At 44.9% G+C, this 23293-nt stretch overlaps 2 protein-coding genes across 3 annotated transcripts in view; both read right to left on the bottom strand.

The window, feature by feature from the left end:
* Positions 1-23293, bottom strand: part of TIMMDC1 (translocase of inner mitochondrial membrane domain containing 1) — a 113192-nt gene that overhangs the window by 39681 nt on the left and 50218 nt on the right. The gene's annotated exons all lie outside the window — the stretch shown is intronic.
* ADPRH (ADP-ribosylarginine hydrolase) lies at positions 2290-17549 on the bottom strand. 2 transcript variants are annotated; one of them, XM_052649871.1, is made up of 5 exons: positions 17488-17549; positions 8851-9176; positions 7173-7533; positions 5598-5981; positions 4073-4103 (listed from the first exon to the last, which is right to left on the bottom strand). In XM_052649871.1, the coding sequence occupies exons 1-5, from the start codon at positions 17547-17549 to the stop codon at positions 4073-4075; spliced, it is 1164 nt and encodes a 387-aa protein (XP_052505831.1). The 2 variants fall into 2 exon arrangements, with proteins under 2 accessions (XP_052505832.1, XP_052505831.1); XM_052649872.1 differs by lacking the exon at positions 17488-17549 and adding an exon at positions 12872-13004 and having other exon boundaries at positions 2290-5981.

Here is a 23293-nt window from a genome sequence, read left to right as displayed (position 1 = left end):
AGGGGAGGAAGAGATGAGGGGTGGAAGGGAAGAGAGAAAGAGAGGAAATTATAGGCTTCAACCCCTGGAATCCACGGAATCCCTTCCAGCCTTTCCTGCCTGCCTGTTCCCAACTCAGACACCCAGCTTCCTCATCTTCCTTCAGGATCCCAGGCCTTCAGTTTAGGGGTTGGGTTGGAAGTGGGGGGAATATAAACTAACACACTAATATAAAATAAATTTTATTATTTAATTAATAAATTTAATTAATTCTGGGCCTCACCTGTTTATGACTACGAAATGAGGTCACAATTTTTTCAAGTGTGGTTTTTAATAGTTCTGCACGCGTATGATTTTTTTAAAATTAAGAAGTACAAAAGCCCAACGCGCATCTCAAACCCACCACTCACTTCCCTTTTGACGCTACCTCATAGCTGTAGGAAGGTGAAGAGAGAGCACCAGCTGCTGCCACCAACATCTCACTCTTGGGTTTCATTCTGGCTTTGATTAAGGAAACACTTTCTAATTATAGCAAATAATTAGGGTGTAGTATGACTGAAGACAAGCAGACCTGGGTTTAAGCCCCAGCTCCATCTCATCGCTTAGCAACTTTCTTCCTGCTCTTGTCTTTCCTTCCCCAAAGGAAGGTCTCACCAACTCCCTAGGTGTCAGTTTCCTCAAACCCAAACCCCAAGGATGAGAAAACGATGGCAAGACTGCCCCCTCTATGGTGTCTGGATGACCCCTGCTCCTTAATTTGACCCCATTCCTTGAGGAGATGATCCATGGGGATGGCTGACTGAAATCATGCTCCCAGGAGTTCTGGCTGTTTTACAAAGATACACATTAACTTGCTCTGCAGGGGTGGAGACAGACAAGGAAATGGAGAATATTTCATTCTCCACTGAGAATGGAGAATAGTGGTTGAAGAAGCCCAGAGATGAGACCAATGCTAATTTTGCAGGTTAAAAAGTACATATTGCCAAGACTTCTAGAGAACATCTAGCCATCAGGTAACAAAGCAAGTGAAGTGCCATCATTTAGCAGGTCAAAAATACCATTAATCCCTGTAACGTTACTCATGATCTTTTCTCTTTTCCAGGACACACATATTAACTTGATAAGCATGAGAAGTTCATACTGTGGTTCAGGTCATCTTCTCAATTTATTCTAACATTATGCATATAATTAAGTCTGTTATCTCTTTCCTCTGTTCATTCTGGTTCTTCCTCCTCTCTCTCTCTCCCTCTTTTACACACACACACACACACACACACACACACACACACATACACCAACATTCACAGGTCGGGAGAGAAGGCAGAGCCCAGGTGTGGGTGGGCAGAGGCAGAGGTGATGGGTGCGACAGTTGTTCTCTTCTGACTGCTTCTATTTTCTCAGGGAAATAGGAAGCAAAGCTGTCAACAGAGAGTCAAGTTTGGAGAGCTGGTTTTGAGAAAAAGGAATCTGAAAGTCTGATCTCATTCTGAATTGCGCCTGCTGTGAAGAGTGAGAATTTGCAGAGCAAATAGAACAGGCTCTTAAAAAGATGTTCGCTCTCGTCTCCAGTCGCAGCTGAAGTGTGACTAGAAAACAAAAAAACGCCAAGTCCCCACCCTCTTCCTCTGCCGTGACCCCCTTCCCCACATGCACATACTTCCACCACCACATTCTAAGGAGACTGGAAGGACAAATCCCTGAGGACTTAATGGGAGGCAGCTGAACTGCTCTAGCAGACCTCCCTTCCCCACTTTCCTCTGCAGGAAATCAGGGGTTTGAAGGAGAAATCGCGAGAATCCTTAAGTTCTACGGGTTTCCCCTTCCTTCCTGTAAGGGGAGGAAGGCGGTGCTCTGCTTCACAAGTGAGTGAGGGGGGGCTACCGGCCGAGAGTGAGGGCGACCACATGAAGGTGGGCAACCTCCCCGGCCTCCAGATCTGTCCTATTGGAGAAGGATGGGTGGAGTCTAGAGAGCAGCAGGGGGCCGGGGGGACACAGCCTGCACCCCTCTGCTGTGACCAGGAAGGATGAGGAGAACCTTCCGGAGAGAAGCTGACTCTTTTCCCTCAGGGCTCCCCTGGTGAGGGTGGTCTAGGGCAACAGTGGAGACAGGGAACCCCGAAAGAGGAAGGCGAGGAATGAGAGCGGGATCCATGTCCCCTTTTCTCCTCTAAGCCCTCTGGGCTTGGGACTGACTGTGGTGGGCAGGAAGGAGGACATGACTTTAAAGTGTTAGAACTGATCAAACTGGTTGGGGTTTGCTACTTCTGGGTATATATCCAAAGGAAATGAAAACGGCATCAAAGAGGTATCTGTGCCCCATGTTCACTGCAGCTTTATTCATAATAGTCAAGATAAGGAAACAACTTAAGTATCTGTCAACTGATGAACGGATAAAGAAGACGCAGTACAGTATACAATAGAATACTATTCGGCTATGCGAAAGAAGGAAATCCTGATGTTTGCCACAGTATCAGTGGACCTTAGGGCATTATGCTAACTAAAATAAACCAGAGAGAGGAAGACAAATATTACATGATATCACTTATATGTGGAATCTTAAAAAAAAAAAAAAAGTCAAATCCATATTAATAGAAACAGAGAGTAGAAAAGTGGTTGCCAGGGGCTGGTTAGGGGGCAGTGGTGTTGAGGGAAATAAGGGGAGGTTGGTAAAAGGGTATAAACTTTTATGATGAATAAGGTCTGAATATCTGATGGAAAACATGGTGACCATGGTTGATAACACTATATTGTGAAATTGAAATTAACTAGGAGAGAACTTAAATGTTCTCACCAAAAAAAGGTAAACATGTGAGGTGATAGATACGCTCATTAACGAGATGAAGGGAAACCTTTCACTGTGTATATTAAATCACCACAATGTACACTTTAAGTATCTTACAATTGTACATTCATTCATATCTCGGTAAAGCTGAAATTTAAAAAAAATCTGGACTGGATTGGGTTTTTAATACCCTTCACCACCCCACTCTCCACACAAAACTAAAAAGATGACACTTAGGAGCAGGGAAAGCAGTTTTAACAAAACTAAAAAGACACTAAGGAGCAGGAAAAGCAGCTTATACGAAGGCAGTGGCTGGAGAAAAAGAAAATCATTCCATGTTTGCTTCCACTAAATTCAGACAATTCATCAAACCAGTTATAGAGGTAAAACAGGTCATGCCTCAGAATCCACTAAAATGCTAAAATGCTCTTCTTCCCTTTTCTATACTACAAGGTTTAAGCATCTCAGTTTTGCCGCTTGGTCAGTGCTCACTGAATTCTAGTGCTCCACCCTAAAAGTGCAGGCAGGGGACTTCCCTGGTGGTCCAGTGGCTAAGACTCTGCCCCCAGTGCAGGGGGCCTGGGTTTGATCCCTGGTCAAGGAACAGCTCCCATACGCCACAACTAAGAGTTTGCATGCCACAAGTAAAGATCCCACAGGCTGCAAGACCTGGTGCAGCCAAACAAATAAATACTGCAAGCTCTCCTGACTACTGGTAAGAGATACCCCAGAAAGACAGGGAACAAAAGTCTCCTTTTTTCCTACAGCTGCAGAAAAGTACACACTATTCTGAACTATACTGACACTTTTTATCAAGTGGGAAATTGAAAAACAGTCATAAAAGTCTCCCTCTTAATCTTCTGTTCAAGAACCCTGTGTAAATATGTATTTACTAACTGTTTTCTATTATTCTAAAACTGTCTTCAAAATATTTCTACAGAGGAGTCTTCTTGTGCACATGGATTTAAGACACCTGCATTTAAGAGGTTATTACCATGTTCTGTAAATGGTAAATCCCCACCCCTAAAAGTCTGCAATTTCTGATTGTCCTGCTGAAGAATTTACTGTACTAGTTTCATTATTTAAAACACATCTGTTTTCTGAAATATATAAATACATATGGGAGGTTTTTGAACCAGAAAAAGAGCTTTGGAATTTTCTTCTCCCTTTACATACAAAAGAATGATAAATCTGATGCCTTTGCTGCAGTCCTGCTTCAGATACAGAGTTGAGATCTCTGTCTCACTGAAGTCAGCACACAGGCCTGGTTAAAGCCTCAAATCCTCCATCCCTCTCAGGCCAGCACAGGTCACTCCTGATAGTTATGGAGTAGAGGGTATCTGAAACATAAGAGACAGTGCATGCTCAAAGCATTCACATCAAAACCAACGGATGAACCTCCACAGTAAACACTGAATGTCTCCAATAGGCTAGACAGGAAGACCACAAAGAGGGTAGGACACAAGCCCTTACAAGGAGCCTCAGAAGGTCCTCAGAAGACCCACAGTCACCACACAACATGCTCAGTATGGTGACAGAGCTGGAGACAGAAGGCTGTGGGTGTTTTGAAGAGAGAGGCCAAGAGCCTGAAGAGTCAGAGTGGGTTTTCATCAAGGAGATGCTACTTGAGCTGGAACTTGAAGGTAAAAGAGGAGAAGGAAGAGCACCCAGAAATGTAGAAGCAGAAGGCAAGTGTTCACTGTACATGATTAGAAGCGCAGTATGATCAACTTGTTATGTATTTGTAAAGTTCTCTCTGGAGGGCAATGCGGAAGGCAGTACTGGAATTAGAGGCACCAGACAGGAGGCTAACAAATAACATTCACTTGATATATGTTGATGAAGCATCTCTTGTGCACCTGGGCACCACGCTAGATTCTGTCTAGAGGAGAATAAAGACTGTCAAATAGGTGACAACGAGCTGGCACCATGTCAAGTGTCATACCTAGGAAATTAGAGGGTGCAGCTATTAATAGGAGCAGAACCTCTTCAGACTTAAATAGTTTGCAATGCAGAAATCCAGCTGAAAAATATGTGGTGCCGTAAGGTAAAAGAATGACAGATCTGAAGGATATTCAGGATGTAGAACCATCTAGCAGATGCTGTGGGGACCCCCACATACACACCTCACTGTTCCCATGCACCCTACAGCCTGCCACTGCAAACATCTCTGAGTCTTAATCTGAGTACACTCATGTTTGGCTTTATAAGAGGCATGCCAGGAAGCACCAGGGGGTTAGCACCCCTGGGAGTGGTCCTCCACCAACATCAGATGGAAGACAGTGGGACAACTCTGAGTGCCTTACGCAAAGGATCCAGACGGACTGCATCTCAAGTGCCTCCAGTGGGAACCTGCTCATCAACACACCTTGTCCTGGCTCCTCTCCCTTCCCTGTTTCATTTCCCCATTCTCCTAACAGTCCTTCCTGGAATCACCTCCCAAGTAAACTACTTGCACTCATATCTTTGTCTTACAATCCACTTTTGGGAACCCAACCTGAAACAAACAAAAAAAAACTTAGTGAAAGTTTAGATGGTAAAAATGGAAACCCAAATGTGAGGCTATAAGATTTCTAACTTGGGAAATGCTGATCCCATTAACTGAGAAATAGACTCTTCAGGATAGGAAGAGGGGTACATTTGGGGCAAGGGCTGGTGAAGACAGGATAAGTTTGGAAACATTGAGTTTCAGGTGCCCAAGGGACTGTTACCTCAAAATTCCCTAAGTACAAGGTTAAGACTCTTGACTTTGAAAAAAGTGAAACAGTAGAAAAGGGACTACACAAGAGGAGAAACCACCAGAAATGAATGTCACTTCTCCCTAGGGTAATTACCTAAGAGAATACAAAGCCCTAGCTGTCTCTTGCAGCCGGTTTCTGTATTCTAGCTTCTCATAGTTGGAGGGACTCACTCCTTTAAAACCATACATCACTCCCCACCAACAGCCAGCAATTGCAGCGGTAGAATCACTGTCTCCACCGTGGAAAAATGCTCGGTGGGCAAGCTCCTTCCAGGAGTCTCCTGCAGCCAGGATGGCATCGTAGGCAATCATGGGGGCATCGTGTCCACTGCTGCCACCCCAGCCAGAGTAGCTCACAGAAGTGTAGAACTGATCCCTTTCCTTCACATCAAAGGGCTTGGGGAAGATAGGGGCTGATTTGCCATCCCAAATTCCTCTGAGTTTTAGGTACTTTTCCCATTGGTCTTGGAAGTAAGACCTGTAGGAAGAAAAAAAGACTACAGTCAATTGAAAAAATAAAGTCAAAAGCCATCAGGAAAGGTACCAGATAGACATGTAAACAGGGAGAGTTCCAACATGACTTCAACCTCTAGAACCAATATGATATGATATTAAAAATCAAAATGAATGCTAAGTGACCTTCATTCAATACATTTTTGCTAAGGAGTGATATAAATAATGCATCGATATCTGTTGCTATTAATGCATAAAGAAGATATACAGCAAGTTAAAAGTGAGAAATGTAGGTTTGTTTTTCCTGAGTTGAGAAATAGGTCAAGTGTCAACTTTCAATGGTGAACTTTATTTATTTATTTATATGACAGATCTGTCATCATATATTTTATTATTTTATATTACTTTCTTAACAAAATTGTACATATTTAAGGTGTACGACATGATGATTTGATATATATATGCATAATGAAATGATCACTACAATCAACCAAATTAACACATCATCTCCTTATACAGCTACTTTTTTTTTTAAGAGGGAACTTCAGAACATCATGACTGTAGATGATTTCAGTAGAAAGCCTCTGGACATTTTTATTCTAAGAAAGGCAATGTGAAGTGAATTCAAAAAAGGGGAAGATGTGGTCTTACCACTTGTTAATTACCTGGTGGAAAAACCTATCTTTAGGTCATTTTAACCAAGGATATCACAATATTATTTGTTTGTCAAGACAACACTGAAAAAACAAGTTCCAGGAAATAATCAGGAAAGTTCATCTCAGTAAAGAATAGCCACAGGGACTTTTCCCTGGCGGTCCAATGGTTAAGACACTGCTCTTCCACTGCAGAGGGCACGAGTTCAATCCCTGGGTGGGGAACAAAGATCCCACATGCTGTGTGGCATGGCCAGGAAAAAAAAGAGCAAAAAGGAAGAGCCACAAAACTCTGGAGAACAGGATCCGTACCCATGAGGGAAGCAGTGCAGCCGCCCTACTCACTGAGGTCTTCAGTTGGCTCCTTGGTGGCCATCACAGCTGGGACTGTATTTAGAATCCTTAGCAGGAGGGTGGGGAGAGGGCTGGATGCAGTGGATGATGAAATTGGATGGGAGACCGATGATGGTTGCTAAAAGGCTGAGTTTTAGGCATACACACGCATGCAGGTGTGCACACAGACTCAACCATTTTCTAGCAGGAGTGTGCACCTGCAAACTCACCAGTGTTGAAGATTCTGCTCCACAAAGTAGCCTGATTGGACAATGTACTTTTTAGCTTCCGGAAGTACTTCCATCAGTCCTCTTCCCCACTGCTGGGGAGGCTTGCCATTCACAGCATAGGCTGTAAAAAGAGCAGACACAAGGGCTCCCAGGTAGCCTGTGGGGTGGTGGTGGGTCATCCGGCCGCTCTCGATGCTCACCTGGATCAGTGTGTCCAGCTGACTGCTGTGAGGGAACCGGAGACCAATGCACATAGCCCTCATGGCGGCCCCGCAGCCACCCTCGTGACTGTTAAAGGGAATCCTCCAGCCGTCAGCTTTGTCTGGCTCCAGCAGCATGGCATTCTGCACTGAGGCACCCCCTGGGAAGAGTCAGGCAGAGAATGGGGTCAGGGTAACCGAAGCAAAGGCCTGGCAGGAGGAGAGAACCAAGCCCTGCCTCCAGCTTTCCTGGGTGGAAAGGGAAAGCCAGAACGTGTGATGATGAAGGCCCCCAACTCCAAACCCCAAGTCAGCACTGTGCCTTACTTACACAAGCGTACTTAGACGCCATTGGGTTTGTGGGAGGGGCTTTTCATCAGGAAATGTTATGAGCTGAACTGTATTGATGATGAGCTGAACTGTATTCCCCAAAATTCATATGTTGAAGAACTAATCCCTAGAACTTCAGAATGTGACTATATTTGGAGATGGGCCTTTTACAAAGGTGATGAATTTAAAGTGAGAATGTTAGGATGGGCCCCAGTTCAGTCTAATCAATCAGTGTCCTAATAAAAAGAGGAAACTTGGACACACAAAAAGACACCAGAAGTGTATGCTCTGAGAGGGCACAGCATGGTCTGCAAGCCAAAGAGAAAGGATTCCTTCAGAAGAAATGAAACCAACACCCTGCTCTTGGGCTTCTAGCTTTCCAAACAGTGAGAAAAAGACATCTGTTGTTTAAGCCCAGCCAATCTGTGGTATTTTGTTATGGCAGGTCAGGCTCATAAATACAAGAGCCAGGGGAAAGGTGGTTCACATTAGCTGTTGGCCAAGCGACTATAAAAAAGTGAGCAAGAACCACTTGTGAGCAGACCTGGAACCAGAAAAAGAATCTCTACAAGACCTTTTCCAGTCTTCTTTAAAAAGAAAAAAATTGTCTTCATAGATATTAAAGAAAACTTAGAAACTATGAATAATTGAAAGGAAAATATTAAACTATAAATACTCTTATCACCCAGATCTTTCCCAACAGATATACATACATACTCTTAATGAGAATGGGTTCATAAGATACACAGTGTTTCATAATCTACTTTACTTCATATACAACATCTTTCCATATCAGTAAATACTTATCTGTGTAATTTTAAATGGCTGCAGATGTGTCCCCATAATTAAATAAATGACAGAACATTCAGCTTGTTTCTATTTTTATCATAACTAAGAAAACTAATGTCTCAGGACTTCCCCTGTGGTCCAGAGGTTATGACTGCTTTGCAATGCAGTGGGCATGCGTTTGATCCCTGGTCAGTGAACTAAGGTCCCACATGGCTCAGGGTGTGGCAAAAAAAAAGTAATTAATTAAAAAATAAAAAACTAGTATCTTTGATATTTAAACCCCAATCAACATTTTAAGTGACTTCCTTGGGTCTGTTTTAATTCTCCACTTGCCCAGGATCTCCACCAGCTTCTCTCACCTGGTGCCCGGCCATCCATGTCTCCCATGCAGTCCTGGTAATGCTTAGCAAGGAGGGAATACAAGTGAGTCAAGTCTGAGACTTTGCCGGCTTCCAGGAGTGCTTCTGCTGTGGCCAGGTGCATCACGGTGTCATCGCTGACTCTCCACCTCTCCACATCTATGGCATCCAAGCCACCAAGCTGGGCCAGCTGCCTGTGAATTTTCTCCCCATTCTGGAGGAACTCCCACTTTCCATTGAAGTATCCCAAGGCATCTCCAGCTGCACTCAGCACCATGGCTGCCACATACCTCTCCCTAAGAGCCCCACACATGGCGAAGCTGTCTCTGGGGGAATATAAAGACACACAGAGGATGGGGAGAAAAAAAAATCAGAAAAAGTAATAGCCCTATCAGCATTTTACTGGGGCTTCCCTGATGGCTTAGTGGTAAGGAATCCACCTACCAATGGAAGAGATAGGTTCAATCCTTGGGTCCGAAAGATCAACTGGGGGAGGAAATGGGAACCCACTCCGGCATTCTTGCCTGGGAGATACCACGGACAGAGGAGCTGGGCGGGCTACACTCCAAAGTGTCACAAAGCGCAAGACTCGACTGAGAGACTGAGCACACGCATCACATTGTACTGATTACTCACTCCTTGCAGGCACAGTACTAAGGGCATATCATTTAATCCTCACAACAGCTCTATGGGGAGTGGAGTAAGCCCATTTTGTTGTGTGGTAGTTGTTGTTTAGTCACTAAGCTAAGTCGTGTCCAAGGCTTTTTCAGCCTTGACTAGCCCACCAGTCTCCTCTGTCTGTGGGATTTCCCAGGCAAGATCAGAACTTGGTCTTGTCTTGTCAAGTTAGGCAAGACTAACTAGGACCCTGTCTTTGCCTCTCTGTGAGTGGCAAGCCCATTAAATTCTGCAAATCAACCATTTTCTCTTTTTGGTTGAATTTGGCCTTGGAATGCATCCTCCCTTTCCGTAAATGCTAACTTTCCACTGGTATCATGAGGTACTGTTCGCAAAGCACCTGCACCTTCAGTCTCATCAGAGGGCCTGGATCACCGTCTGCATGTCAGAGATAAAAAAAACTGAGGGCCAGAGAGCATAACTTCACGCAAGCAACAGATGGAGACACTGGGATCCAAATCTTCTGTTTCTGGGCCATTCACCTCAGCACAGACCTACTTACCTTGAGAAACCTCTTTATGTCTTACCGTTCATATCTGTAAGGCAATGGCACAAACAGTAATAACCTCATGGGTTTGTCATGAGTAGTAGATGAATTAACTTAAAAAATAACTTTAGTTATTCTTTTTAAAAATATCTATTTGGCTGTGCCAGGTCTTGGCTGTGGCATGTGGGATCTTCCATCTTTGTTGCTGCATGCAGATTCTTTTAGTTGCAGCACCGAGGAGCTTCAGTTCAGTTCAGTCGCTCAGTCGTGTCCAACTCTTTGCGACCCCATGAAGCGCAGCACACCAGGCCTCCCTGTCCATCACCATCTCCCGGAGTTCACTCAGACTCACGTCCATCGAGTCCGTGATGCCATCCAGCCATCTCATCCTCGGTCGTCCCCTTCTTCTCCTGCCCCCAATCCCTTCCAGCATCAGAGTCTTTTCCAATGAGTCAACTCTTTGCATGAGGTGGCCAAAGTACTGGAGCTTCAGCTTTAGCATCATTCCTTCCAAAGAAATCCCAGGGTTGATCTTCAGAATGGACTGGTTGGATCTCCTTGCAGTCCAAGGGACTCTCAAGAGTCTTCTCCAACACCACAGTTCAGAAGCATCAATTCTTCAGCGCTCAGCCTTCTTCACAGTCCAACTTTCACATCCATACATGACCACAGGAGCATTTGGGACCTTTCTGTCACAGCATGCTGAATCTTTAGTTGCAGCATGCAAACTCAGTTGCAGCATATGAGATCTAGTTCCCTAACCAGGGAAGTTCCAGTTAATTAATCTTTATAAAGTACCTAGAACAGTGTTAAGCACATAATAAGGAGTATTTTTTATTATTCATACACAACCAGGGGAAATGATTTTTCCATTAACTGAACTAGAATACTGTACTTTCTCCCCATAATCTTCCTTTACAGCAGTATTTAAATTTTGTGTTCCTTCTAAATGTTTGACTTATAGAGTCTTGGGGTCTCAGCTAACACTCTGTCTCCATGAATCTCAGTTCAGTTCAGTTCAGTCACTCAGTCATATCTGACTCTTTGCGACCCCATGTCCTGCAGCATGCCAGGCTTCCCTGTCCATCGCCAACTCCCACAGCTTGTTCAAATTCATGTCCATTGAGTCAGTGATGCCATCCAACCATCTTATCCTGTCGTCCCCTTCTCCTCCTGCCTTCAAACTTTCCCAGCATCAGGGTCTTTTCCAATGAGTCAGTTCTTCCCATCAAGTGGCCAATGAATATTGATGAACGTTCCAACGAATATTCAGGACTGATTTCCTTTAGGATCGACTGGTTGGATCTCCTTGCAGTCCAAGAGACTCTCAAGAGTCTTCTCCAACCTAACCCGCAGTAAAGTGCTGGTTTCCCACTGTCCCCTACAGCTTGTAGCATTCACCAGCAGAGCCTTGCACTATCTGTCCTCAGTCTATCATCCACTCCACTTATCAGGCCAGGAAAACACTTTGAAATGCTGGTGGACTAGCTCATTCTCTCCTCAGCTCCAGCTCTTTCCCCATCCAAGATGTCTTACTCTCCTCCTCTTACCTAAAACCTATTTGCTCAGGGTTAAGTTCAAATCCTTGGGCTTCCCAAGGGAGTCCTGCTCCAGCAGCACTGCTGTAGCCCAGGGAACACAGGCACAGGTTGGCAAGCACCTGAGAAAAACGGTGAGGACATACTGAGCAGCCCATTACCGAGTTACTGATCATGTTGAATTTCCTGGCCCAAAAACGGTATTTGTAAAAAAAATGACTTACGTATTTTAATGTTTATAAATGATGCTCAGGAACTGGAGTTCTGGGCTAACAGTCCTGGCTGTGTTCAGAATCAGGTGTGTGATGATGGACAAGCTACCTCCTTCCAGGACCTCAATTTTCCCACGGTAAATCGTATTGCGGGGATGGGTGCAGAGGTAGTGGGGAGCTATAGATGCAACCTGGGCTCCCATCCTACGCTGAGAACTTCCGAGACCAAGCTTAGTTCTAGACTTCTGAGGACGGATCTTTAAGCCCCTGTGCCCTCTTCTAATGGAGAAGGAAATGGCAACCCACTCCAGTATTCTTGCCTGGAGAATCCCATGGACGGAGGAGCCTGGCAGGCTACAGTCCATGGGGTCGCAAAGAGTCGGACACGACTGAGTGACTTCAAGGAGCTTCCCTTGTAGCTCAGTCGGTAAAGAATCCATCTACAATGCAAGAGACACGGGTTCGATTCCTGGGTCGGGAAGATCCCCGGGAGAAGGAAATGGCAACCCACTCCAGTATTCTTGCCTAGAGAATCTCATGGACTGTAGTCTGCCAGGCTCTTCTGTTCATGAAATCGCAAGAGTCGGACACGACTTAGCGACTAAACCACCACCACCACCCTCTTCTGAAGTCCTCAGCTTCCTGTCTGTAATTCCTCCTGGCTCCACCCGAATGTGTTTCTGCGGGTTTCAATGTGAGGCTGGGGGGTGGTGGGCGACGACCACCTCACCCTGGAAGAAATTTTCTTTTGAGTTTTTACACCGTGCTGTGGCCTCCCGCTTTCCAGAACGCTGTTATTCTTTATACGCTTAACTTTTCCAGTTGACAGTCTCGTCCCCGAACTTTACATTCAAAACGGAGATCTGGGCAGCTGATTCACGGCAGTCTTCTGCGGTTTTGCTTTTTTTTGTTGTTTTTTGAGCGGGGGAGGGTACAGGCGAGTGGAGAACAGGTTCAGCCGCGACAGGGGTGGAGGGTGGCCGGGAGAGGGGCGCGAGGGACGGGACGGGATGCGGGCGGGGAGGGTGGGGGAAGGCAGGGCGGGCGGGGCCGGTCGCCGCCGGGAGAGGAGCGCGGATGTAGGGGCCTAGCGCGGGGAGGGGTACCTGCTGGCCGGGAGGGGTGTCACGCTCGCGAGCCCAGGGCGGGGCCGGGCGCCGGGAAGTCAGGGTGCGAGGCGGCCCAGCGCGGTCCCCGGCGCGAGCCGAGAGCTGAGCACCAAGCGGGGTGGAGCGCCGCGTCCGCGGATCGCGCTCAGGTTCCGCAGACCCGGACCGGTGCCCGGCGCTTGCAGTTGCTCGAGCGTCAGCCGCCCGCTGCGTCAGCCGCCCCCTCGGTTCGGAGTGGGGGGGGCGCTGCGGAGCACTGACGACGGGAAATGGCGCCGCTCCGCCACCAACACCCCACCCCGCTCCCGCCCTACCCCTGTCGAGGACTCAGGAGTGACCCCGGCTTGAAGCCTCGGCCCTTCCTCCAGTCCAGCTCCCCTGGGCAGTGAATAGTGTGTGGCCCCGATCTCGGAAAACGGTGCTGATTGCGTGAGTGGCCTTTGTCACGGTTCTGGGCCCCTCACCCATAAAATGGGGCAATAATAGTACCGACCTCTTTAGGGTGGTTGGTAGGATTAATTTTAACTCTTGTCATTTATTTGGTCGCAGAATAGGATATTTTCATGCTGATAATAAATAAAAGCAAAGGAAAACTAAGAGTATTTTTGCCTGAATAAATTCTTGAAAAGTATTAGAAACACTATCTGCAGGTATTGTATGCAGATATTCTAAAGATTATATGCAGGTATTCTGCAGACTTCTCTGTATGCCTCTCTTTCTTGCTACAGGCATTAAACACCTGCTGTTTACCACGTGGATGCTAGGCCCTAACACAACCCTGCTCTCCTAAGAGTGGACCCATGCAAGGGATCCCATCTTAGGCTGTTGATTTACATTTTTTGTTTTTAAATAAAATGTTCTTTTTATGATAAAAAAAATAATGCATACTTCCAGTAGAAAAACTGAGAAACCTTTTAGAAATATCTCTTAAAATATGTATCTCTCATGTGTTCACAAAGATAAATGTTTCTGGATTTCTTTGCAGAATTGTTTCTCAGCAGAAAATTGGAAATAATCTCAACCTCTATTTAGAGAGGAGAATGAGTTTCCTTCTCTTAAATTAGGGCATAATTATGAAACTTTTCCAAAAAGGTAGACATTTAAGTCAGTAGATTTGGGGTAAATAATTAGGTTCACAGGGGAAGAAATTGGAGACATTTTGTTAATCAAAAAATCAGCTTTTAGAGTGAGGGATATACATGGTCTTATTTATGTAAAAAAAAAAAAGAGCTCTGTGTGTGTGTATGTATGTGCATCCTATGTGTAAAATGACTGAAAGGATATATGTTACATTGTCATTAATGATTATATAATTATCTCTCAGGTGGCTAAGGCGAGAGTTTGCAGGGAGTAGGGAAAGAGAGAAGGGGAAACTTTTAATCTTTCATATTAAGAATTTTTACATATTACATGTAGAAAGAAATTTTAGAAACCATAGAAAAAGAGCCCACATTCTACCACTCAGACTGTAAAGACTGATACAGTCTTTATGCACATTTTTTTTAAATGGGGTCATTTTGTATATACAATATTATATCCTATTTTTAATCACTAAGCTTTACATTGTAAGCATTTCTGTCATTTGTAATAGTGTCATTACTACAATTGGATCCAAATGTTCAAATAATAAAATAAACCCCCTTTCATGTTGATACAAAGTAATATGAGGCCCTGATCGTCAGTTCCTCTCCAGCCACCGCATGGCCAGGGCTGGTTCAACGGAAAGAAAACGGAAGTATAGATAGTTGAAAAACAGGGTATTAAACAAATCTTCATCACTTCAGGAGCCTGAATGTGTTATACCATGCCACCATGCCTCATGAAATCTTGAGAGCTAAAAAAAAATTTTTTTTAATGAGCGAGAGAGAGAAAGATAGAGCTAACAGGAAATGGTTAATAGACAGGGCCCCTGACCTGTGCAGCAAATGCAAAATAACAAAAAGTTTCAGAGAAAAATATACCACAGAATAGGACCCAATTTAACACAATTTGTTAAAATGATTTAAAGTGGTAAAAAATGAAAGAGAGGCTTTTTAGAAGAAAACAGAAGAAAGCTAGGCCAGGAGAAATAGGAAGCCTAAAATGGCTGTTCACATATCATTCAGCATCAACTCACCTCAGAAGATTCAGTGAGCATTCATGATGGTTAATTTTAGGTATTCACCTGGCTAGGAAAAAGTACTCAGATATTGGGTCAAACATTTTTCTAGATGTTTCTGTGAAGGTATTTTTAAGATGAGATTAACATGGAAATCAGCAGCTAATTTTCTGCCATGGTAAGTGGGCTTTACCCATTCAGTAGAAGACCTTAATAGAAAAAAGACTGATCTTACACAAGGAAGAACGAAGGAATTCTGCCAGCAGACTATCTTCACATGGAGTTGCTACATCACCTCAACCTGGGTCTTCAGCCTGCTAGCCTATTGTGCAGATTTGGACTTGGTGACCTCCACAATCACTTGAGCCAGTTCCTTACAATAAATCTCTCTCTCCATGTATGTGTTGGTTTTGTTTCTCTGGAGAACCCTATTACAGCATATAAAGTATGCTAGATACCATGCTAGGCGCTTACTGCAGTCACTGAGGTAGAGCAAGAATCACAGGGATAGAGGAGACTTTGGAGGCACAAGCACTGTGACCAAGGAGATTGTTCAAGGTACCAGCTCGGCAAATAGGAGGAAGACATTATCAGCTTAGAGGGTTCACAGAAGGCATCTAGAGAAAATTATATCTGGGCTTATTTTTTTAGAGAATAATTTAGATAAACTAAAATTTCCAGAAGCCCAGAAATAACCCCAACAGCTAGTTCAGAGGAGAAGCAAAGATTTAAAAAAGTAAAAGTACAAACAAAGATGCAGACTTAGGTTGATATTTCCTCCCCAGTGATGCACGGTTGCTCAGCCTGACCTCATTGTTGAGGCGTGAGCTAGTTTTCAGTCTGGCCTGTCACTGGGTTAGAGGACTGGTCACGGTCTTAAGCTTTCTCCTTTTCTGTCTTACTAAATCATTTCCAAACACTTAATCTTAAGACTGAGTACTAGATTTGCACAATGGAAATCAAGTATCCTCCTGGAGGATTTTAAAGAAGGCTGGAAAATAATTCGAAGATGTTTATCAAAGAAAACAGGCTCTCTGGCCACTGGTCCCAAAGTACTTTTTAAAAATAGAATCCGTATGTACATAAGAGCAAAGTTTACATCATAACGTGTCAGAGTCAGAAGGGATATTTGCATACCTGTAACTTTATAGTGAGGAAAGTGAGGCCCAACTAAGTAAAGAGAGTTCCTTTGAGTCACACAGCAGAGAGAAGTAGCCTTCTCTGAACTCTGCTCTGAAGGAGGCCATGGTCTTGGAGCTCTCAGTCCAGGGCTTCTTCCATCCCCGTACTGCCATTTACACAAACTTTGAAATGATATGATAGACTAAACATTGAGTTCATTAACGCTCTGACCCCCCTGAGCCTGATTTTTTAAAATATTTCATACTCCTTCCACAAGAGCCCTCCATTTGATGACAGTGTAAAAGTCGTATTTACTATTATACAGAGTGAAGTAAGCCAGAAAGAAAAACACCAATACAGTATACTAACGCATACATATGGAATTTAGAAAGATGGTAAAGATAAGCCTGTATGCAAGACAGCAGAAGAGACACAGATGTATAGAACAGTCTTTTGGACTCTGTGGGAGAGGGCGAGGGTGGGATGGTTTGGGAGAATGGCACTGAAACATGTAAATTATCATATGTGAAACGAATCGCCAGTCCAGGTTCGATGCAAGATACAGGATGCTCGGGGCTGGTGCACTGGGATGACCCAGAGGGATGGGATGGGGGGAAGTGGGAGGGGGGTTCAGGATGGGGAACACATGTACACCCGTGGCGGATTCATGTCAATGTATGACAAAACCAATACAATATTTTATAGTAATTAGCCTCCAAAAAAAAAAAAAGTGAAAAAAAATTCTGATGCTTAAAAAGGAGGAAAAAAATGAATAAAAGTCTTATTTAAAGAAAGATCCAAGATGTGTGCTGTAATTCTAATAAGCAGGCAGTAATCAAATATGGCAGAAGGTGGGCATGGGGACACTGAATGGAGAGACAAGTGGATACAAATTGGTGTTTTAAAAGCAGGCAGTGGCTTCTCTCCTTCTAAGCAGAACAGAAAGAGACCTGGGGGAAGTCCACATTCCTGCCCACCCCTCTTTCCCCATGTCTCCAGAGTGCTCTCATTTGCTTCTGTAAGTTGTTTTTTCCCAACCTTTGATCTGGAGATCCATGTAGATTTTGAAACCTTCTTTGGTACATTTTCTACCAGATGGCCCCCACCACTCTGCCTCTCCCAGTCCTATGGGGTTTTCCCACAGCTGGTCAGCTGAGTCCCCAAGCTCCCCTTCCTGAGTTTGCAATGGACTTTTGGTGCTCCTGACCACAGGCTCATCCTAAGCACTTCACTGCCCACAAGTCTGGCTCTCAGTGGGTGAAAATATAGCTTCCAGGAAATGGAGAGTAACTACTGAAGCCAAACATCTGGGGAGCCTTGCTTAAGGTCCCTCCCCACCCTCCCATCCTCTGCTCCACCATCCCTCCATCAGCGTCAGACTAGGCTAACCTACCCGAGTCTGCTCATTTTGCTTCGAGAAGAATCCTCGGGTCTACAGGTAAAGGAAGACCTCATCAGGGGACATCTGTCAGTCCTCTCCTCCTGTCCTCCGATGAGGTGTCAGTTCCCTCATCGTCTCTGTCATTCATTCCTAAAACTGCTCTTTGGAGAGAGCTCAAGTTTGGGGTGGGGAATCTAAAAAGAGTGAGAGTGAAACCAAGACTTCACAAAGGAAGCTGGTTTAGGCAGGTTAGCTAATGGTGACAGCCGCTGGAGAGTCCCTCAGCCTCCCCCTGCGGATGCCAGTGAAGTCAGCTCCAGAATCAGGAGGCAGTCAATGTGAGGGCTTGCTTTGGCTCTGCATGCCATCAAATAAATTCTGCTCTTCTCAGGCGTCCTTGTGTAAATGGAGCCACAAGTGGCCAGATTTCCTCTCCTGTACAAATAGTAGCTGAAAGGGTCTGTGCAAGGTATACTTTAAATGTTGCCCTTTCTGGGGAGCGTTGACGAGAGATAAATCTCCTCTTTCCACTCAAGCCATGCAATTTCTCTTTAATTTTATGCATAAAATTAGACGACTCCGCTCCCTGCAACCCCTCTCCACAACCCCTCCCTCTTCTTTTGAAATAGGAGACCATGACCTTTGGTGACAGGTTGTTTTTCCCCTAGATTACTGTGTCACTAAGAAACAGAGGGCAGCTATCTATTTCACTTGTCAAGAAAATACGCCAGAAAGAGGAAAGAGGAGGAAAGGGAAGAAGCTGAGGAGGAAGGAGAAGGGGAGGGTGAAGGAAGGTGGTTACTTCCTTCTGTTGATGTTTAGCTGGTAAGTCCTGTCCAACTCTTTGTGCCTCTTAGGGTGGTTAAATAGTTTAGTGTGTTTAAGAAGTAAATGCCCTATTGTTCAATCTTTAATGGGCTCAGCCTGGCACTCAGTGATGACCTAGAGGGGTGGGATAGAGGGAGGAGATGGAGGCTCAGGAGAGAAGGGAGATATATATATATATATATATATATATATATATATATATATATATATATATAATGACTGAATCTAGTTGTCATATGACAGAAACCAACACAAAATTGTAAATTAAATTTAAATAAAATTAAATAAAAAATTCTTTAATGGGCTGACTTGACTCTTCAGCTTTCATTTATTCAAGCTTGATATCATGATGGCTGCACTGACCCATTATGAGAGCCCCAAAATCATCTCTGTCCTCTCCTTCTACAGCCTTTGGATGGCTCCTTTCTATGTTTCTGGGGGAACAAGGAAAGTGAAACACAAACTGAAAAAAGGGCAGCTTTTGTGACTTTGCCAGCAGCTCTAATGGGCAGTGTGGGCAGGAAGATTGCAGCCAGTCTGTGGTGACTCTTAACCCCCAGAGTCCTATCATCTCGGAGTTGCCAGGATTCAAGAGCAGGTCCCTACCCTCCGGCAGAGAACTTGCGTGGACACACGGTCTGTCTCTTCTCTTAAAGGATCAAGTAATAAGCATGGCAGCCCACTCCAGTATTCTTGCCTGGAGAATCCCACGGTCAGAGGAGCCTGGTGCATTACAGTCCATAGGGCGGCAAAGAGTCGGACACAGGCTGAAGCGACTAAAAAGGCAGTACAATACGACACTCCCAGTGCCTTTGAAAGTTGCCCTTTCCAGTTTCATCACACACACACACACACACACACACACAAACCAAGTCTTCCTTAAACACAACTAAATCCCCGGCTTTAAGATTATTTTCTCTAATTTGGTTATCCACAGAAGTGAAGTGTATTTATATCCATTAAAAGCTCAAAGCAAATAAACAGGAACACCTCAAGGCAGTGAAAGATCTGTTTGCTCTTTTCTCTGAATTACCCAGTTTAACATCCTTCTTATTAGTGTTTGTTACTTTTTTCTGGATCCATTTCTACATTTAGTTTGAAATGGAATGTAGTATTTCAATAAAGGTCTGGGCTCATGTGCAAAGATAATGAAGATAACTCCTGGCCGTGGCATGTCATTTTTCCACTCATACCTCCCTAATATTTTGTTGGCATTTTCACCATCTTGCAGCCTCAGAATGCCCTGGTCTTTTTCTGTGATTGTTTGTTTCTTTTTCTTAGGGTCTGTCCATCTTGTTCTTATCTCTCTCCCATTCTGTTCATCTTTGCATCCACAGCACATGATACGGTTCTAGGCATACAGTAGGCACTCAGTAAATTTGGGGGAACTGGCTTGATGTGGCAAAGGAGTGGTACAGACATTAGGAGTTCAGAGGAGGGAAAGAGCAGATGGGGACTAGAAGAGCCAAAGAGAGATTCTTGAGGAAGTGATTTTTGGAATACCCCTTTAGGGAAGGAAGCTGTTTGGATGGGCAGAGAGGATGGGAAAGGCTGTGCAGGAAGTTATGGTGAAGTCAGGATTTTCAGGCAGAGAGTAGAGCCCCAAATGCAGAAGGGAGAGGGGCAAGTGGGCAACAGGGAAAGAGCCCTCAGTTTAGATCAGAGTTAGCGCTGAATGCCCACTTCTCTTTTCATTTAAAGAACTCTGGTGATTTCCATCTCCTTGAATCAGAAAGAATGTGACAGCATACAAAGAAGAAGAGATTGCCACTCTCACACTGATGGCCTTTACCACCAGCTTTAGCAGAGTGTGGCACATCTCGGGAGCACCATAGTCTTAGAGCCCAGGTCTGGCCACCCCATTCTGGGTGCAGGCTATACAGATGGATTTAAATAAACCTGAGAACTGGAGTCAGAGAGGCTCCACAGAGAGGCTGAAATTCATTGCAGCCACAGTCCAGGGCAGAAATCAGGGTGCTGGTTGCCAGGTAGGTGCCCAGAGGAACTGACCTGAAACAGAGGTCAGAGAGCTTCTTGTAACCCTTCATTGCTGAGATTGCAACCAGTGTTGTTAGAAAAGATAAAACTTCCTGAAAATTTTTGTTAATGCAAAAATGGGTTTGTTTCTTTGGCAACAGAAGAGTCCACCGTGGGAAAGAGGTCTTCTCAGCACCTAAGCTGTCCTAAATAACAATAACAAAAGCTCTCCTAGCACCTTGGACCCCGAGTACTCAATAGCCAAAGACTTTGCAGTAGCCCTAGTTGGCCCAGCCCAACCCTGCCTGTGGTACAGTTTTAGCTCAGCCTGGCTTTTATCTGCATGAAGAGAGTGAAACAGTTCTAAGGTTGAGAGAGGCTAGCCTGAATCACCATTTTAGAGAGATCACTTTGTTCAGGGGCAAAGCCAAGTGCATTTATCACATTCATGTATCAGTCACATCTCCTATCGTTTTCTTTTCCTCTAAATGGAGTCACCTTTCTACTTTACCCAGTTATTTTAGACGGGAAGCCGTTGTGTGTCTACCACATGAAGTCCCTCCTGCCTTAAGCCTAGTTTCTCCAGAAAGCAAAGCTACAAAGCCCCAGATGACTGGGGATGTGAGTCTGGTGGTATAAGACAGGGTGATTTGACACAGGGAAGCAAGAAAGGCCAATACAAGAGTGCCTCACCATGCTGGCCTCTGCTTCAGGCAACTGGTACTCCATCCCACTGGGGCCTTCTGGAAAGCCTCATGAAATGTCTCTTAATTCCCCATCTGGGTAACGAAAATGGAAAGCAGTTATCCATCATCCTCCAGCCCCTTTGGATCAAGAGTAGCCCCACTGGTTCTAAGTCCCTCGTATTTCCAAGCTGCACATGCTTGAGTGCAGACTTTCCCAGGGAATCTGATGTGACAGCAACAGAGAGGCCTCAAGTGCCAGAAGCAAGTGAAGAAAGGTATGGGCCAGATAAAGGGCTATCACTTTCCGCGGGTGCAAAAGAGAGCTACTGGACCAGTGTTGGTTGGCTGCCTTCCCATGAAATGCTCCAGAACTCTTCACAGCAGTAGCAGGCTGGTTGGAAATTGGTGGGGGAGGACTGAAATCTTCCTCACCTCACCCTCTGGTTCTGTCACTGTTTACCTGAGGGTGACTGTGCCAGGCTAGGCTGGCTAGGGTTACTATCCCACGTGCCTAGTAGGACACACTGTCCAGCCACTCTGTAGAGATGGTGGGGGTGGGGGAGTGTAGGTAAGAGTGGTCTTGTAAGCTAGGCACTCTCCCAAAGTTTCCACTACCCATGGGATGGATGGCCCACTCCTGCTGTGGCATGACTGTAACTAGGGAAGGGTAATTCTGGGTGTGAAACAAAACTTGAAAAAGCACAGAAACAGCCAGCCTTATGGCTCAAATACTGTCTACCCCCAAAGTTGATGGGTCAGCCCCTCCCACTGCGGGGCACCTTTCTCACCTCTCCCCCAGGTGGCCCAGTGCAGTTTCCTCTCCCCCCTGACCCTGAGGCACTGCTGGGGCAGGTGAGGGAGACTGGCTGTGTGATCTGCGACACCTTCTGCAGGGAACTGACAAAACAGGACAGCAGAGGGAGCTTCCTCAAATTGCACATAAAGAACACTATGCTCTTCCCCTGGTTGGACTTAAACATTTCTGAACATCAGAGTTCTCTATCAAGTAAAAGGAAGTTGGGAGGGGAAATGCCACCTCTGTGAAATATCACCCGAAGAAAAACCGAGTGACTTGCCATTAGTTTGAAGACGGCAAGAAAGGAACATCTCAGAAGTGGAGCCTCATACTTCGGTTTTTAACACAAGAGGAATTGTTCTTTGGCAAGTAAGTACATTTATTGTTAGCTTAATATGGGGATTAGCTTAATTTTGGGGATAGCTTGGTGGATCTAGTTACCAACAACCTGACTGCTTTTTAAACAAACATGTCTCCAAGATGCATCCTTCTCCCCCAAAGGGCCTTCTGAGGGAGGGTCTCTTATGCCAACATACTGGAGAATCATTATCAGGGTTATAACTCTAGACGGTGGAAAGGAAAGTGGAAACTGTTAGTTGCTCAGTCTTATCTGACTCTTTGTGACCCCATGGACTGTAACCTGCCAGGCTCCTCTGTCCAAGGGATTCTCCAGGCAAAAATACTGGAGTGGGTTGCCATTTGCTTCTCTACGGGATCTTGCCGACTCAGGGATCGAACCTGTGCTGCATTGTAGGCAGATTCTTTACTGCCTGAGCCACCAGCAAAGCCTGGGCATCAGTTATGGCCCTAGATGGTAGAAAATATTAATTTTTCAGGTTGAATCTGAGTTTTCCAAAACCAGTAAAATTCTGGTGAATAAGTGAATCCAGGCTAATTCTGATTAAAATACAGTGTGGCTGATAAGACAATCTGATGTGGCCGGTAGACTAGCCCTGGGGTGGTTCCCCAAGACGGGTCCCAAACATCTGGGTAGCACTCAAACTGGGTCTCTGTTGGAATCTGAGAGGATCATATCAAAGCACAGCTTTCATTTTCATTCCTAATGTTTAATATATTCGCTAAAAAAAAAATCAGCTTGCTCACATTGTAGTACATAGTATAACCAAGTAATGATTTCCGTATGTCTTTTCTCTTCCCCTTTTACTGACGCTCTTCCATTGATTGAATTCCTCTACCCCTTTAAGACACAGTCTTTGTGTAGAAGCATTTAAAAACAGAAACATTTGTTTTTCTGTGTTAATATAGTAAGAAAGAAGTAGTTTCATGACTTAAGTACAGCCTTGGACAAAATGCGCCCTCCCTGGTGCTCTGTGTTTCTCGATATGTTCTGAAGAGGGTCCGAGCTTTCATGGGTTGGCTGGCTGGTGTCCAGGGCCCTTTAGTTCTCGTTGTTTCTAACAGTCTTCAACATCTCCCAGCAGTGGGAGAGCGGTGATTGGTTCTCGGAACATGTGCAAGGCAGGGTCATTTCCTCAAATGTCCGTCAAGTCTTGCTTTTCCCTCAAGATTG

This window comes from Budorcas taxicolor, chromosome 1, assembly GCF_023091745.1.
Source record: "Budorcas taxicolor isolate Tak-1 chromosome 1, Takin1.1, whole genome shotgun sequence".
NCBI lineage: Eukaryota > Metazoa > Chordata > Mammalia > Artiodactyla > Bovidae > Budorcas > Budorcas taxicolor.
The sequence above is the reverse complement of the archived record's forward strand: the minus strand, read 5'-3'. Positions and strand labels throughout refer to the sequence as shown.

What these genes read in the sequence shown, in the direction of transcription:
- ADPRH (XM_052649871.1), bottom strand. Translation starts at nt 17,549, where the DNA reads ATGAGGTCTTCCTTTACCTGTAGACCCGAGGATTCTTCTCGAAGCAAA. An exon ending in AGCAAAATGAGCAGACTCGG is followed by an intron (nt 9,177 to 17,487) that starts GTAGGTTAGCCT and finishes ATATTCCCCCAG; the next exon opens with AGACAGCTTCGCCATGTGTG. An exon ending in AGGGCTTTGTATTCTCTTAG is followed by an intron (nt 4,104 to 5,597) that starts GTAATTACCCTA and finishes CTTATGTTTCAG; the next exon opens with ATACCCTCTACTCCATAACT.